Source organism: Eucalyptus grandis, chromosome 3 (assembly GCF_016545825.1).
Source record: "Eucalyptus grandis isolate ANBG69807.140 chromosome 3, ASM1654582v1, whole genome shotgun sequence".
NCBI lineage: Eukaryota > Viridiplantae > Streptophyta > Magnoliopsida > Myrtales > Myrtaceae > Eucalyptus > Eucalyptus grandis.
This window is the reverse complement of record NC_052614.1, coordinates 14,225,036-14,242,783: the sequence shown is the minus strand read 5'-3', so window position 1 is coordinate 14,242,783 and position 17,748 is coordinate 14,225,036. Positions and strand designations below refer to the sequence as shown.

Below are 17,748 nucleotides of genomic sequence, written 5' to 3'. Positions count from 1 at the left end.
ACTAAAAACATAATCAATTTTTAGGATCAGTCCAATTTGGCCCTCAATTTTACCCAAGATCCATGCTCACCCATAACTTATTACACATCAAATGGATAATTCACTCATCATGTATGAACTCTTGTTTCTCTATATATTTACTTGGACAAAGTACTAATAATTAATATGTTCAATCTTATTTTTGCATGTGGATGACTACTATCTATACGAAGAAATAAACACTATCTCTTAGGTATATATATTCACTTTTTAAAAAAAAAAATTAGAAAATCACAATGAATAACTGATGACGCAAGAATACTTATTTCTCTGCTTGAAAAATATGGAAGAACCTCCGAACCGCAACTCACTCTTCATCGGAAAAAGTTTTTAAATCATTTCATTTAGTGGCCAATCCGACTTACCCATAACTCATCGCTCTTCTTCTACACAAAACAAAATTGTTTCTTCTGAAATTTGAAAATAAAAAAATAGTTTCTAGATTTCATAAAAAATTATAAAATATTTTATATGAGTATCTCTAGGAATTCTCTAGCAAATCAATGGCCAACTTGGGCCTGGGAAGGCAACTGATTAAATGAAAGGCTCCGACTCTGAGAGATAGATGTTACAAATATTTACATGAGAAACAGCTAATGACCTTGGTCAAATCACAGAGTCAACTCCATTTTCTAATAATTTCCTTTTTTTTATTTAAACTGCATTTTCTAATGATGGTGACAAAAGGAGTTCTATTCTCTTGTTTTAAGGACTAGAAATGGACTGCAAAAAACTTTTTTTCCGTGAGACAAACCTCGAATCCGTAAATACCCTTATGATCAAACCGGACTCTAGGCTAATACAGCTATTTGCATTTTGTAATCGAGGAAAGTCGATTGATGAAATTGACACTTTCTTTTATAAATTTATGAATACTTCCATCCATAAGGAAAAAGCTGTTCGAGAATGATCACTTGTCTCATTTGAACATGCACATGCAATTAGCATATGACCTTATTTTGTGAGCAAATTTGCAAGCGCTGGTCCCAAACATTATTTAACAAGCCAATGGATACCAAAGATCATGGCCGATGCGGGGAGCAGTTGGAATCCAAAGAGGGGGAACCCATCTTTATCGCAGGGGACAAAAGCCTCGCGGGCGGGACAAAGTTCCGTTTCTCGAAATCAGTGCGTTGGAAACCAACAAAACCATGAAAAACAGAGACGTTTTCACTTGTTTTTTAAGCCCAATTTGCCCTTTTTCATCTCCACGGGCAGTTCACATGCTAGCTCTCGTAAACCCAACACAGGCCGACCAGCAATGGACAAGAAAGCCTGCTTCCTCAGCTCTGCTGAGATGTAAGAAGAAGCTGGACGACGTACCACCCAGCTTTCCAAAGCACACCGCGCCATGTCAGACCAAAAACAAAAAAGTGTAAAGTGAAAAGCAACTGCCCCTCTGCTGATTCATGGAGGAGATATCCACGAAAGAAAAAGAAAAGGAGGAAACAATCGCAACAAGGGAAAGAAAACAGAGCAGTTTCAGTCAGTACAGGCGTGGCTTAGGTGGGCGAGCCCAATGTGCATCATGCCTGCAAAAGAAAGAAAGTAGCGAAAACCCACCCTCCATTGACCATCACTTTGCTAATGCACATGGCACCCAACTCCAGAAGGTTCGAGAACAGAGCAGATTTTCTTGCGGATTTCTACATGTTTTGTTTGCAGAAAATGTAGTGAAAATGTAGTGACCTAAACTAAACTGAAACTAGACTACCACGAAGGAGAAGTAGATGGGGTTCCGGCGGATGAGAACGAGAGGCCATTGATGCTTCGGGAATGAGATTCGCTCCCCGATGTGCACAGAGACCCTGCATCTCTCAATGGAACAGAGCAGGCCTGAGCGGGGAGTTTCTTCATCGGGGTCAATGGCGGGGTGACGGGACTTTGTCTGGACGATGGTTCGGCCGCCGCTTCAATGTCGTTCCCGTCGTCGTCGTCGTCGCCGCTGGAAGAAGCCCCGGCCTCTAACCTCGATGGCGACGAGTCCGGAGTCTCGAACGGAGTGCTCGCTAGCCGATTCGGGCGGTTCCCGTCGTCGTCGTAGATGGGGTTCGATATGTAAACCAAATGTTCGAGCGCATTCCCGTAGTTACAACTCCCCCGCACGGGAAAGTTCTGAACGTGCTGCGTCACGCCGACGGAGGCGAAATTCGGGGAAGAAGCGGCGGCGGCGGCGGCGAGACCGATTTGGCGGGGGCTCAGCTTCGTCTTCAGCTCCGTTTGGCCGTCGTCGTGGGAAACCGCGGGGAACAGGAGGCTGCGGGGGCATCGAGGACGCCCTGCGCGTAGAAGCTGCCGAGAGAAAGTGCGCAGCGGAGGGTCGGCAAAGGGGCTAGCGGCGGGAGGGGCGGAGACCGGGGCGTCCGAGGTGGCGGCGGTCTTCTGGAGCCTGCGCCGGCGAAGCAGAAGGGAGCAGTAGAGCTCGGCCAGGAGAACCAGGACGAGGCCCAGGACGATGGCGAGGCTGCCTGCCATCACCAGCGTTGCTCCCATAATGACCTTCGACGTTCCCTTCATCTCTCTCTCTCTCTCTCTCTATAGAGTATGCGCACGAGTGTAGGGAGTAATTTGGATGCCTTTTTGAAGAAAGAGAGAGAGGTTTTATGGAGGGTATGGTGATATAAGGAGCTGGGTTTGGCGGGAAAGTGGTGCTGGGACCTCGAAAGAATGGGAAAAGAGGGATTTGGGGAAGCGAATCTTTACATTACATGGGCATTGGGCCTCTGGAATGTTTAGGCGCTTCACTTGAGAGAGGGCTTCTGCTTCTGACCCTTCTTTTCACTGGGGGTTTTGTCCGACTCCGACAGCACGGTGTTTTACTCATGTACGCCCTTCGTTCCAACAGGTCAAAACACCACACAAAACGACAGCAGGGATAGTGCTAGCGACCTCATACGACGACAACAGAAATAAGAAGAACTGACAATAGCATCGCCCGGGCACTACCTTGGTCAAGTCGTGATATGTACTGCCCGAAGTTAAAAAAAAAAAAAAAAAAAACGAAGACTACCAGCTCGCTTTTTAAAGTGTGAAACTCCGGTACAGTAGCAACACTGGCACAATCGATCCTACATCTATCCTGTATATATCATTAAGTCCTAAGTAAACACTAATACATTCCCTTGACAATCGGGTTTGTGGAATAACTGAACGGTAGGCCACTAAGGAGAAAAGTGAGTTTTGCCTCTTGCAAATGCAAATGCAAACGCAAATGCTCTAAGACTAAGTACAATCCAATGTGATAAACAGTCTTGGGGTACGCACTTGGCTGCATGGTGCTTGGCGTGTAAAATTGCTAATGATATCTTCATGAGAAGGCAGAACACACTGGGAGACAATGCAGGCGGAGGATCAATGTGCTGATGTAACCGAGACAGTGTGTCATAGTAGAGAGTATCATTCTGCCCATGGATCCGATTAACTTCCTCTCAAGGCTGCAATTCTAGCTGCCAAATCATCACAATCTGGCAAGTTTGGGTGCACATGCCGAGCCAGGTTGGGCCTCTCGGGCTGAAATGAAGCAGCACGAGCAAAAACCTTGGCTGGTTCCACTGGGGCTGTTGTTTGTTCACGTGGGAGGGAAACTGATCGTGGAGGAAGTGTAACGACTTCCGGATCGTCGTCGTACTTAGGCCTGCTATTATCAACTGGAGATCCACCTGAACCATGGGCATGACGGCTTCTACTTTTTCTTCTCACTTTTCCAGGTTCATAGGCAGAAGGTTTCTTGCTGTAGTGCATCAACAGCTTGTCAATGATCCTTTCCTCCTCATCTTTCTGGCCACGCTCATCATCAAACAGTATCTGCAGGCCACGTCTTGGATCATCTTTTCTCCTACTTCTTGATGATCTTCCAGTATGAGCATCCTCATAATCAATCTCGTCATGAGCAGATCGTGATTTTGAATGTTTCCTCCTTGATGATTTTGGTTTTGGGACAGGATAACCAGGCATGTCATCTTGGTAAGGGAACTGTTTATTATCATCATGACTTGTCATTCTTCCAGGCCCAACTTCCTTTCTCTCATCATCAGGACGAGATGAACCTAAATGGAGTTTCTCAATAAATGGACCAGGAATTTCGCTTTTAGGTGCCAAAGGAATTTTCGAGCCTTCAAAAACAGACTCCGATTTGAAGCCGTACTTGCCATCCTTCGGGGGTTTAACATTTGGCTTAACATAAGGAGGTGGCAGAGGACTTTTGCAGTAGGACCTTTCTATATCTTCTCTCCTAGCCTTCCTCAATGAGTTCGCAGCATGGTCTTCATTGCCATTATTGTCATTAGCAGATGGGGCATCCTTAACATTGGTCTTTATGTAGGTTCCAGCAGAACTAGGCAGTGTGCCTTGTTTCCAGTGAAGTGAACCATCCCCGTGCTCCCTTTCTGGGACAGTTCTCTCCCTTCTGTTCTGGTACTTCAATCCACCAGCAGTGTCTTTATATCCTGTTTCCTGAGATTTAATTGGTTTTGGGCTACTATCCTCCTCAATTTTATAAGAGCTGTGACCAAGCCTTCCTCGTTGAGTACCATTAGTGTCCTTATGTCGTCTTTCATGAGATGAAGCACCAGATTTAACTTGTTTCAAGCTAGTACCCTCCTCAGCTTTATAAGAGGCACGACCAGGCCTTCCTTGTTGGGTATCATGATCATCTTTCCTCGAGATAACGTCCTCAAACTCATTCCACTTGTTGCCAGTTGATTCAAGCTTTGGTTGAGGATTGAGGTCATTTCTTCTAAAGCCATTGGCTCCCATGTTATTACGGAACCTCTGCCCTTCATCCACTTCTTCAAAACTTTGCTTTGGAGGGAAATTCAGCTTATCTCCTTTCAAAGGTATATACTTGGCATTCGTTAATTTAGAGTAATCAGTGGCATGGGAAAGAAGTCCGTGATCTTTCGGTTGCTCCTGCAAGACACACAAACAGAGTCAGGATATGAATAGATGCACTTGGAGAATACGTCTTAGCTTTTCATGTAAGGATAGTCTAACACTCGAATACAACAAAAGCGCAAGAGCGTACCTGGACAGTCGAAGAGTTTCTGGACATTCTCTGTTCAAAAGCTCTTGCATCCCACCTTATCGAAAACTCTGATGCTATGTCTTGCATTAGCTTAACTTTCTTTTCCAGTGTAGAAGGCTTTCCGGCTAATTTATTGGAAAACTGAGAGTATTTCAGGTAATTAGTAATATAGCAAAGCTGCACATTAATAGCTTAGCAAGCATTATCTGAGGTAGGGGGTACCTCTTGATTTATGAAACATTCCAAGGAATTTCCATATCTCTCTTGGAAACTATCCCTAAGGTCGCGCAACTCTGGCAAATCAGAAAATCTTGCAGCAGCAAACATCAGGGAGGATACAGCCTCGCGACATTCCTCTGGGCATTCACTGAAAGGAAAAATGCGATAAATGAAAAATTATCTTAGCTAACAATGCTTCAGTCTAGTGTAGAACAGCGAGAACGGTATTTGGTCAGAAGAGTAAGAAGCAACACGCTAAAGCTCTAGTGGAGTTTATAGCCAGGTACTTCCTGACAAAACATTTAACTAATAACAATAAGGTTTTTATTGTCAGTATCCCAGTGGTAAGATTTGACATCATGGAAATCGTAACCATTTCTTACTTGTGCTTTTCTTTCTAGAGTTTCAGTTGATATTAAAAAAAAAAAAAATCTCAACAGGATGTTTAACAGCTAGGAAGAAATACACAGAGGAGAAAGTAGTCTTTCGCAGCCAAACACCAATAGAAACTGCAATGCAAAACCTGGAAAAAACAAAAAATACAAATTTCATATGCCGCAAACTTCTTAAAGGTGTGGTTGTTCATCAGAATGCTTGCTTCGGAAAGAGCAACAGCATCTGCACAGACGCATCAGTGACTTGCTACATGGAAAAGGCAGTTGCTCATGAGCATCCCTAACTGATGTCATTTATCACTAGCACGTTCCACGAGCCTGGAGCAACTTAATTGTTGCAGTCTATGTACTAAGTGACATGGTTGCAGATACCAACATGAAGATTTTGGGACCAAGTTTATTTACGGGAGATGATTAGCAAATGGGGATTTAAAATTTTCCAGACTCTAACTTCATCATATGTCCTCACAATTGAAAAGAGCCACGTCAATTTTTAATGAGAAATGATTTTTTCTATTTCTATTTTCGGAAACAATTTCTGAGCAAAAGAATATAGTTGGAAACTTATTAAAATTTCTATTCCCGGGATAGAAATTCGTTATGTAAAATTCTTAGATTTTTTCGCCGGAGGCCAGCCTAGCCCCAGCGAGCCTCAGCCTCACCGAGCCAGCGCGAGGTCGGCCTTGCCCTGGCCTAACGAGGCCCAGCCTCGCACCGGCTGGGGAGGCCGAGCCTCTCGCGGCCATGGCGAGGCTCGGCGTCTTGGGGGCCAGCGACGCTCCGGCAAGGTTGCCAGCCCTCATCTAGCCGGTCGCCGGCGCCAGCCATGGCCAAGGTCGAGAAGAAGAAGAAAACAGACGAAAACAGAAGAGAGAAAAATTGATTCTAGAAATTATTGCTAGAACAAGAAGCTATTTTTTTCCAAATCTATTCCCGGAACAAAAATTTTACCATACAAGTTTCTATTTTTTTTCATTCCCTGGAACAAAAGAATATAAATTTTTGTTCCGGGAACAGAAATTGTTTTTAACAAACAGGACCTAAGAGTGGTTGAGTTAAAGAGCTATGGACTGCAATTCTTCTAAAAAAAGATGGAAATTTTTCCATGAATTACTAGCTAACGTAGGGCAATATCCTTGGAGCTGAAGGTCATACCTCTGCTTTTGTATTGTCGACATTTGCTTCAACAAGAACTGGCAACACAGATCAACATAATCATAGCACGACGAGAGCGTCAATTCGACCAGAAGTCCTTCAGCCTGCCCCACCATTCACCACAGAGATTACTTGTTTAAGTTGGAGCTACCGAATACACCAACGTTAAGCACAATACCAAAAGCCATCGACATCCACTCAAGAACTATGGCAAAATCAACCGTTGTCCATTTTACATTCTCCTAATTCTACCCCTAAATGCAGCTGCATCGTTGCACTTCTGTAACTCAAGACAACTGAACATGATAGTCATTCCATTTTTCCCTTCCATTTACAAAAGCAAAGAAGTTCCAAAAAAGATTCAATTTTATTCCAAAAATCTGCAAACATAGCCACCTCCTCGCCACATTCACACCGTCTTTCTTTACTGGGGACTATCACTTCATAAACAACACAGAAACAGAGCCTAGTCCAAATCAGACCACGCAAAAGGACCGAAAATCGCGGAAAGCGATTTATAGGAGTCAATTACCCGTCCATACGCATTGATGTCGAGGCCATTGGCGAGGAGATCGGCCATGTCTTTCTTCAGGAACTTCTGCGTCGCCTGCCGCTTCCTCCGTATGACATCGATCCTCGACCTCGTCAGCTTGATCAGCGATTTGCTGCCAAAACACGCACCAGACAAAAAGTCACGGCCCCCGAACACCAACCGAAACGGCACCGCGGCCACGACGCGCGGAGCAACAACAGCACGCGCAAAAGAGAAAAACCGGACAGAAGGAAGAGATCTGAGGAGCTCACCACTTAGCGGCGAAGCCGCGACCGAGCAAGCCGTCCAGCATCGTTCTGGCGGCGGCGGCGGCGGCGGCGGCGGCGGCGGCGGCGCGGGGCTCGTCTCCTCGGCGAGCGACGATCACCGAGTCGGGGCGAGTCGAGGCGGGAGCGACTCAGCAATGCAGCATGCTCCGGCGATGCAGATCGAGTTCGGCCATGGAAGAGAGAGAGAGAGAATGAGAATGCACGGTAACGTCACTCTCTCTATCTGTTAGAGAGAGAGAGAGAGAGAGAGGGGGATGGTCAGTGAGCACGCTTTTTCAAAAAAAAGCTGGGCTCAACTTAATGAGTGGGACGGCGAGCGGAGGCGGAAGTTACGATAATGACCTCGGTCCCCCACGTTCTTAATTTTTTTTTGGAAGGATCTGTGATCAATCAAAAATTATCATTGTCAAATATAGAAAAAGTTCTTTGGTCATTATTATTAGGCTCTAGTTGTTCACAAAAATGGATAATTTAAAAAATATTTTTTTAAAATGACTGCCTATGGCTATTCAAATAATTAATTTATATAGAATGTCTTCATTATTGACGATATGTCTTCGATGAAAATATTTTTCGTTTATTTATTTTTGTAAGTGATAAAAGATATTATTTTTATGAAAATATTTTTCAAATCTTTTATTACCTTAAATAATGATTTTCATGAGTCTTATTTCTAGAGAATATTCTTGTTGGAACATCATCCAAATCGAGTCCAATGCTTTGGGAAAGCATGTTAATACAATCCAAAATATATCATTCCGATTCTGACGTGATTCTAAACTCTTTGGTCATTTTAATTTGATACTTAGCCTCTATGTGGAAATTTAATGTAATCTTAGTTGATTTTCGCTTGAAGTTTCGATGTGATTTCTTGCCAACATGAAAACAAAAGTCGAATGGGGGCTTCATATAAAAAAAAAAATGATGACAACACAAATGATCCTAAACTTTGGATCAATATGAAATATAATCCATGAAATCTTAATTTTTTAAATAAAATTTCAGAACTCTTAATACATATTCAAGTTAGATCATGAAATATATGAAAATATCCCATGTTGTTCTTTCATAAATTCAGGTTTACGGACAACATTAAATATCTTTATATTTTTCAAGGATTGAATTGAATAGATATCAAAATTTTAGAGATCATAATAAATAATTTTAAAGTTCATGAATTATATTATGTATTAGAGAAAATTTAATGGATCATTTGCGTCATTTTCTCACCGTAAAGAAAAAGGGCGGAAGGGTAGTACGGGAAAAGACGAAAGGCCATTTCGGGTAGAGAGAAAGGGATGGTTGCCGTTGGATGTGGGGACTTTGCGGGTCAAATGGGGAGTTGATGACGATGGAGATCGTGACGGTGATGTGGGTGGTGGAACCGTAAAAATGATGGCGGAACCGGGACGGGTAAGGGATCTCCTCAGCTGGACCGCACATCTTTGCGCCTAATTTAGCGGGCTTTTAGTCAACTTTTGGTCTTTAATTAAAAATTTAATTGTTTTGGCTTCTTTTATTGGGAGATGGAGCACAGATAATTTAAATCCTAAATCAGACATGACAATTGAAAAAAAGGCACGCTTGATTAAATGATTTCAATTCATTCACATCTATCCATGGTCTGCGCATTAAATTTTTGGCCTTTTGCTGCATCAGGCAAACTATTAATAAGTGAAAGCGAGTAAAAATCAACGCAATTTGAAGATGCTTTGCTTTGTTTTGGTTTTCCGTTTCAATATTTTTCATGATTCTTAGATATGTAAAAAGTTCTTTAAAATTTTATTTTGGACTTTAAAACTATTTTGAAATCTTTAGTTTTTGAGTGTAGCACACCAAACCTAATTTGCCATCGAATAATACAACATGGCATAATACACCAAAATATAAGGCATGAAAATTGAACACATCGAAAGTTGAACTATAACTCCATTTCGTTTTTCATTAATTATTTCCCTCTATAGAAGAAACTTTAAAAAAGAAAAAGCGGCAAAGAGTATGGGACATTTTTATTTATTGCACCTACCATATTTGGCCAAATCAAATGTTACCCACTAAAAGAAGTCCGGTCCGATTCATCTTTTAAAGAAGAATGGTACAAAAGATGGTTTTTTTTTTTTTGAAAAATAAAGATTAGTGATTACTCAACTAAATAAAGGTTAGTTGAGTAATCACTAATCATACACATTCATGAATCACCCACTACCTTCTTTGCCATTGCTCCAATTTCAATAACCACCCACTCAAATAGTGAGGAAAAAGATAAAAAATAAAAACCACCCACCCACTGAATTTTCTCCTCTACTACCAAATCTAACAAATTCTCTTCAGCATATAATCATTCAATTTGCACGTCCTTAATAACTACCCACTGCATATCCACTTAATTAAATACTCGCTAAATTTTTTTTTTTTAAAAAAACATTTTTCTTCGTTCTTAATCTAAGGCTGATTCATTTAAACAATTTTCAAGAAACGTTTGCTGAATTTTCTGACAAACATGACGCTTTGGCTCACCAATCTAGCAAAGCCCGAGGCCAATGAACGTCGAGCTTGCCTTTGGCCGGTTGTTGGCCGTTGCTATGGACCAACTAAAGAAGGAGGAAGAGGGAAAGAAAAAATATATAAAAAGAAAAAGGAAATTTAAAATAAAAATAATCAAAATTTTGATTTTCTAAATAAAAAATTCTTAAAAGGAGTGCATGGAAGAAAATCAAATCAAAATTTTCATACCAAACAACAACAAATTTTTTTAATTTATTTATAAACTTTTACCGAACGTTGAAAAATATTGTCATTTTATTGAAAAATGACATCCTATAAAATATTTTTCAAAAAACGTCACATTGTTTTTATGAAATGAACATAACCTAACATAAATAATTTATTCTGAAATACAGTTGAAATTATAGTAGCAATGAGAACCTAGCTAACTCATATATATTCTTACACCAATAATTTTTTTTTATCCACCAGGCTGGGATGCATTAATTTTCCCATGACCACATTTCCAGGAAAATAATAATAACAAATTCTTCTATTAATAGGACATTTTAGTTTATTTATATTTTAGTTGCTCAGGTGGTGGAGTACATCGATTTCTCTGCCCAACCAGGGGAAGAAAAACCGTCGACCATGAAGAATCTTTCTGAAGCAATTGCATTTTAATGTAATTTAAATAAAGTTCGAACTGTTTTTTAGTAATTTTTCCTTCCGTAGCAAGACAACAACCTAGGCAAGAACAAGTCCCGAAAGAACAGTTATGTCAGCTTTTGGAAAGTTGGAGAAATAACTGACTTTCCACCTACTTAGATTATATATTTTTGGACTGTTTCAACATTTTTTCTAAGGTTGGATTTCTATTTTCTTTTTTATTGTTTGTTTGATTCCTCCCCTTTGCAGTTGATCAACAACTTATCCGACCATTTTTTTCCTAAAACAAAAGATCGCCTATGAATGATATGCTAATCATTCATCTATTATTGCAGAGGGATATGTTGTAATTTCTCAAATCTAAATTAAGGCTTTTTTCATAGAAAATAAATTATTTAAAAAATATTTTTTCAAAAAATAATTGTTTATATTGCTTACAAAAATGAATAAATGAAAAATATTTTCATTGCTCATGAAAATGTTTACATATAAATTGTTGCCAATAGTATTTTTTTTTAATTAACTAAGTATTTCAAGCAACGGAAGTAATCGTTTTGTGAAAAATATTTTTGAAATTAGTCATTTTAATGAAACAAGCCTAGCTTAAATATGTTAAAAAATTCAGATCATCTCTATATTTAGCTCATTTATAGTGATTGGACTGATTGTCACTTATTTTGGATTGTCTACAAGTATTTTGAAATTAGTTTCCAATCTCACATCGACTGCAAAGAAGTATTGAATTGATCTTGTATTGAAAAAATTTATATTTCCTATAGAGACGGTCGTTAAGAAATAAGATAAGATGAATATGATAAGTGACTTGAATAATAGTTTTAAAATCTAGAATTTGTTAGTTTTATAAAATCTCTCAATTGTCTCCTAACATGAGTTTAGGCGCCCTTAAAAATGTCAGGGGGCAAATTCCATCCAGGAGATAGGATTGAGTGTATTTTTATGAGATATAGATGCCTCTATTTGTTAGGGGTGTGACAAAAGAATCAAAAAACACTTGGGACAGGACTGGATTGGCCCAAAATGGGTTATCCCAATGGGGATCAATTTGGTTCCTAGTTTCACTTTACTAGAGTTAGTGAGTATCGATTCAATTCAAAGTATGGAATTGCAGACCAGCATATATATAATTTTAATTTTTACGTTTTAAATTTGCATATCAAAATCCAAGTTTCCCTTTCATCTCTCATCTCACTTATCTCGCGGCCTTGCCTCCCTCTCTCACTCTCGCTCTCAATGGCCTCTGGCCTTATCAGTGCATCTCTCACTCTTGCTCTCAATCGCCTCCATCCTCGTTGTTCCCTCCGTCACTCTCGATTGCTTCTAGCCTCCAACTTTGTTTGTCACTATTAAGTCTCACACGTCTCTTTTAAGTAGATAGTAGATTTCCTACTTTAGGGATTGGGCCTTTGTTTGTGAAATTCTAAATGCAATGAACACACCGAACAAGTTTTTGGCACCATTGTCGAGGATTGTTTGTTTAATACTAATTAATATTGATTCTGGATAATTTTAAGTTTAATTTTCATTTTATTTTTTCTAAGGTATAGATTGGTGTATGACACGTAGTCAACAATGGAAACTTTCTGAATTTGATCCAGAAATCGAACATACATTTAAAAGGTAACTAATTGAACAGAGAAATCATGCTAAGAAGATGGCGGAAGATGGTGAGAATGAAAATCAATATAGACTCTTGAGATATTATGCTGTGCCAACAATTCAGGGCACCACATCAAGCATCAAAAGTCCTACAATTCAAAAAAATAACTTTGAGATTAAACCATTACTCATTCAGATCCTTCAACAATCAATGCAATTTAGTGAGCTATCAAGCGATGATCCAAATGCCCATATCAATGTTTTTTTCTTGAAATTTGTGACACAATTAAATATAATGGAGTCATAGATGATGCCATTAGATTAAAATTATTTCTATTTTCCCTTAGAGATAAGGTTAAGGGTTAGCTCTCTTCTTTTTCCATAGGATTGATCATTACATAGAATGATATGGCTCAAAAAATTCTTGGTAAGTTCTTTCTAGCTGCAAAGTCTGCAAAAAGACATACTAATTTTATGTAGAGGGATAATGAATCATTGTATGAAGTATGGAAAAGATTTAAGGAGTTTCTCAAGAGATTCCCACATCATGGATTACCCATATGGATGCAAGTACAAACTTTTTATAATTAATCAATTATAAATTTTTGTTCTATGATTGATGCAACTGCAGCGAGAACTTTTACAAACCTATTAGAGTAAATGGCATAAAATAGCTATCAGTGGCCCTACCGAGAGACTACCGATACCAAAAGCTAATAGAGTTCATGAAGTAAAAGCTTTCATTGTAATTACTACACAATTTGAAGTGCTCAACAAAAAACTAGATAACATGAGTGTTTCAACCATGAAAATTCAAAATATGACATGTAACTTTTATGGTGAAGGACATGTAAGCAGAGAGTGTTAGGTAGGTAATTCTTTTACACAACTTAGTGTTGGAAATTTTGACATGTCACTAAATAATCCCTACTCTAACACATATAATTTGAGATGCCGCAATCATCCAAGTTTTTCATGGAGTATCAAAATATGATGAGACCACAACCAACATTCAAACAACCTAAAGAGACCAAGTCCAATATAGAAAATATAGTCACCAAACTTGCAAACTGAAATAGCTAGTTCTAACACCTATGGGGTGAATGAGTGTCTAAATAAATTTTACCGAACGATTATGGAGTAGAATTAAATTGCCAGCTAAGTATGAATGAGGAATAGAAATAGTCTTGAGAAACACCTGATTTCTAAGAGAGTAAGTGCAACAAACTTAAAATAAATAGAGTTAAGGGAAAAAAATTATACACGACTTTTATAATAGTTCAACTTAAATCAAGTCTACGTTCATCATTCCATGCCGACAACCTACTGACTGAATTTCACTACAAGATCAATAGAAGATTACAACTTATAAGTACAAACACTCATTGCTAAATTTCTCTAGCTCACTAAGACACTCTTTTTTCTTCTTTTTTTCTCTCTTGATCACACATTGTAATGCTCATAGACAAAGACAGGTAATTAAGAGTAGCTTCAGATTTTTGAATTTCAAATTCAAATTCCCTTTCACTTCTTGATCGAATTATCTCCTTTAAATAGTTCTCATGCCACATTAGCTGTTGACATTCTTTCGAAGAAATTTTTTCTAATCAAACCGTTAGACATAATTTTTCAAAGGAATTTTGTGACCATTGAAAATTGGTATAGAATTTCCACTTGATTCTGGAATTTTCGAGCCGTCAAAAACAGACTCCGATTTGGACCCGTACTTGCCATCCTTCGGGGGTTTAACATTTGGCTTAACATAAGGAGGCTTAACATAAGGAGGCTTAACATAAGGAGGTGGCAGAGGACTTTTGCAGTAGGACCTTTCTATATCTCCTCTCCTGGCCTTCCTCAACGAGTTAGCAACATGGTCTTCATTGCCATTATTGTCATTAGCAGATGGGGCATCCTTAACATTGGTCTTTATGTAGGTTCCAGCAGAACTAGGCAGTGTGCCTTGTTTCCAGTGAAGTGAACCATCCCCGTGCTCCCTTTCTAGGACAGTTCTCTCCCTTCTGTTCTGGTACTTCAATCCACCAGCAGTGTCTTTATATCCTGTTTCATAAGATTTTAATGGTTTTGGGCTACCATCCTCCTCAATTTTATAAGAACTGTGATCAAGCCTTCCTTGTTGAGTACCGTTAGTGTCCTTACGTCGTCTTTCATGAGATGAAGCACCAGATTTAACTTGTTTCAAGCTAGTACCCTCCTCAGCTTTATAAGAGGCGAGACCAGGCCTTCCTTGTTGGGTATCATGATCATCTTTCCTCGAGATAACGTCCTCAAACTCATTCCACTTGTTGCCAGTTGATTCAAGCTTTGGTTGAGGATTGAGGTCATTTCTTCTAAAGCCATTGGCTCCCATGTTATTACGGAACCTCTGCCCTTCATCCACTTCTTCAAAACTTTGCTTTGGAGGGAAATTCAGCTTATCTCCTTTCAAAGGTATATACTTGGCATTCGTTAATTTAGAGTAATCAGTGGCATGGGAAAGAAGTCCGTGATCTTTCGGTTGCTCCTGCAAGACACACAAACAGAGTCAGGATATGAATAGATGCACTTGGAGAATACGTCTTAGCTTTTCATGTAAGGATAGTCTAACACTCGAATACAACAAAAGCGCAAGAGCGTACCTGGACAGTTGAAGAGTTTCCGGACATTCTCTGTTCAAAAGCTCTTGCATCCCACCTTATCGAAAACTCTGATGCTATGTCTTGCATTAGCTTAACTTTCTTTTCCAGTGTAGAAGGCTTTCCGGCTAATTTATTGGAAAACTGAGAGCATTTCAGGTAATTAGTAATATAGCAAACCTGCACATTAATAGCTTAGCAAGCATTATCTGAGGTAGGGGGTACCTCTTGCTCTATGAAACAGTCCAAGGAATTTCCATATCTCTCTTGGAATCTATCCCTAAGGTCACGCAACTCTGGCAAATCAGAAAATCTTGCAGCAGCAAACATCAAGGAGGATACAGCCTCTCGACATTCCTCTGGGCATCCACTGAAAGGAACAATGCGATAAATGAAAAATTATCTTAGCTAACAATGCTTCAGTCTAGTGTATAACAGCAAGAACGGTATTTGGTCAGAAGAGTAAGAAGCAACATGCTAAAGCTCTAGCGGAGTTTATAGCCAGGTACTTCATACAAAACATTTAACTAATAACAATAAGGTTTTTATTGTCGGTATCCAAGTGGTAAGATTTGACATCATGGAAATCGTCACCCTTTTTGTCTTGGGCTTTTCTTTCTAGAGTTTCAGTTGATATAAAAAAAAAAAAAAAAAAAAAAATCTCAACAGAGATGTTTAACAGCTAGGAAGAAATAGACAGAGGAGAAAGTAGTCTTTCGCAGCCAAACACCAATAGAAACTGCAATGCAATACCTGGAAAAAAACAAAAAATGCAAATTTCATATGCCACGAACTTCTTAAAGGTGTGGTCGTTCATCAGAATGCTTGCTTCGGAAAGAACAACAGCATCTGCACAGACGCATCAGTGACTTGCTACATGGCAAGGGCAGTTGCTCACGAGCATCCCTAACTGATGTCATTTATCACTCGCACGTTCCACAAGACTGGAGCAACTTAATTGTTGCGGTCTATGTACTGAGTGACATGGTTGCAGATACCAACATGAGGACTTGGGGACCAAGTTTATTTACGGGAGATGATTAGCAAATGGGGATTTAAAATTCTCCAGTCTCTACTTCATCATATCTCACAATTGAAAAGAGCAGCGTCTCCATTCCACAGGAAAGTAAGAGTAGTTGAGTTAAAGAGCTATGGACTGCAATTCTTCTAAAAAAAGATGGAAATTTTTCCATGAATTACTTGCTAACGTAGGGCAATATCCTTGAGTTGAAGGTCATACCTCTGCTTTTGCATTGTCGACATTTGCTTCAACAAGACCTCGCAAAACTGATCGACATGATCATAGCATGACGAGAGCGTCAATTCAACCAGAAGTCCTTCAGCCTGCCCCAGCAATCACCACAGAGATTACTTGTTTAAGTCGGAGCTACTGAATACACCAATGTTAAGCACAATACCCAAAGCCATCAACATCCACTCAAGAACTATGGCAAAATCAACCGTTGTCCATTTTACATTCTCCTAATTCTACCCCTAAATGCAACTGCATCGTTGCACTTCTGTAACTCAAAACAACTTAACATGATAGTCATTCGATTTTTCCCTTCCATTTACAAAAGCAAAGAAGTTCCAAAAAAGATTCAATTTTTTTCCAAAAAATCTGCAAACATAGCCACCTCCTCGCCACATTCACACCGTCTTTCTTTACTGGGGACTATCACATCATAAACAAAATAGAAACAGAGCTACTCCAAATCAGACCACGCAAAAGGACCGAAAATCACGTAAAGCAAATTGTAGGAGTCAATTACCCGGCCATAAGCGTTGGTGTCGAGGCCATTGGCGAGGAGATCGGCCATGTCTTTCTTCAAAAACTTCTGCGTCGCCTGCCGCTTCCGCCGTATGACATCGATCCTCGACCTCGTCAGCTTGATCAGCGATTTGCTGCCAAAACAAGCACCGGGGCAAAAAAGTCACGGCCTCCGAACACCAACCGAAACGGCACCGCGGGCACGACGCGCGGAGCAACAACAGCTTTCCCCCACACAGCACGCGCGAAAGAGAAAAACCGGACAGAAGGAAGAGATCTGAGGAGCTCACCACTTGGCGGCGAAGCCGCGACCGAGCAAGCCGTCCAGCATCGTTCCGGCGGTGGCGGCGCGGGGCTCGTCTCCTTGGCGAGCGATGATCACTGAGTCGGGGCGAGTCGGGGTGAGTCGACGCGGGGCGCGGGAGCGACTCAGCAATGCAGCATGCTCCGTCGATGCAGATCGAGTTCGGCCATGGAAGAGAGAGAGAGAGAGAGAGAGAGAGAGAGAGAGACTGAGAATGCACGGTAACGTGAGCGCGCCTTTTAAAAAAAAACTGGACTCAACTTAGTGAGTGGTACGGCGAGCGGGAGGTCGAATTTACGATAATGACCTCGCCCCCACGTTCTTAATTATTTTTGGAAGGATATGTGGTCAATCAAAAATTATCATTGTCAAATATATAAAAAATCTTAGGTCATTATTAAGCTCTTTTTGTTCCACAAAAATGAATAATTTTAAAAATATTTTCTTAAAATGACTGCTTCTGGCTATTGAAATAATTAATTTATATAGAATTTCTTTATTATTGATAATATATTTTCGATGAAAATATTTTTCGTTTATTTATTTTCGTAAGTGATATAAGATATTATTTTTATGAAAATATTTTTCAAATCTTTTATTGCCTTAAATAATGATTT

General features: G+C 39.9%; 2 protein-coding genes and 1 non-coding gene across 10 annotated transcripts in view; all 3 read right to left on the bottom strand.

The window, feature by feature from the left end:
- Positions 1–1,445: 1,445 nt before the first annotated feature.
- Positions 1,446–2,756, bottom strand: LOC104436605. The gene has a single exon (XM_010049436.3). The coding sequence runs from the start codon at positions 2,554–2,556 to the stop codon at positions 1,750–1,752; it is 807 nt and encodes a 268-aa protein (XP_010047738.2). The 5' UTR covers positions 2,557–2,756; the 3' UTR covers positions 1,446–1,749.
- A 275-nt stretch (positions 2,757–3,031) lies between these two features.
- Positions 3,032–17,748, bottom strand: part of LOC104436604 — a 34,607-nt gene continuing 19,890 nt past the window's right edge. For 3 of the 8 annotated variants that reach the window (XM_039310101.1, XM_039310100.1, XM_039310102.1), the window contains exons 3-7: positions 16,297–16,400; positions 15,282–15,426; positions 15,060–15,200; positions 14,119–14,944; positions 3,032–4,151 (exon numbers count right to left, since the gene is read on the bottom strand). In XM_039310101.1, coding sequence (XP_039166035.1) covers positions 3,457–4,151; positions 14,119–14,944; positions 15,060–15,200; positions 15,282–15,426; positions 16,297–16,400 — 1,911 coding nt within the window. In that variant the 3' untranslated portion in view covers positions 3,032–3,456. Of the gene's footprint in view, positions 4,948–5,062; positions 5,204–5,284; positions 5,430–6,831; positions 6,936–7,363; positions 7,497–7,635; positions 7,896–14,118; positions 14,945–15,059; positions 15,201–15,281; positions 15,427–16,296; positions 16,401–16,828; positions 16,962–17,117; positions 17,341–17,748 lie in introns of those variants that run through there. The other 5 variants (XM_039310105.1, XM_018869853.2, XM_039310104.1 and 2 more) reach the window with 5 other exon arrangements.
- Positions 12,872–12,977, bottom strand: LOC120292355. Its single transcript, XR_005550150.1, has one exon. It is a non-coding gene; the product is annotated as a small nucleolar RNA R71 (small nucleolar RNA).

What these genes read in the sequence shown, in the direction of transcription:
- LOC104436605 (XM_010049436.3), bottom strand. Translation starts at nt 2,556, where the DNA reads ATGAAGGGAACGTCGAAGGTCATTATGGGAGCAACGCTGGTGATGGCA.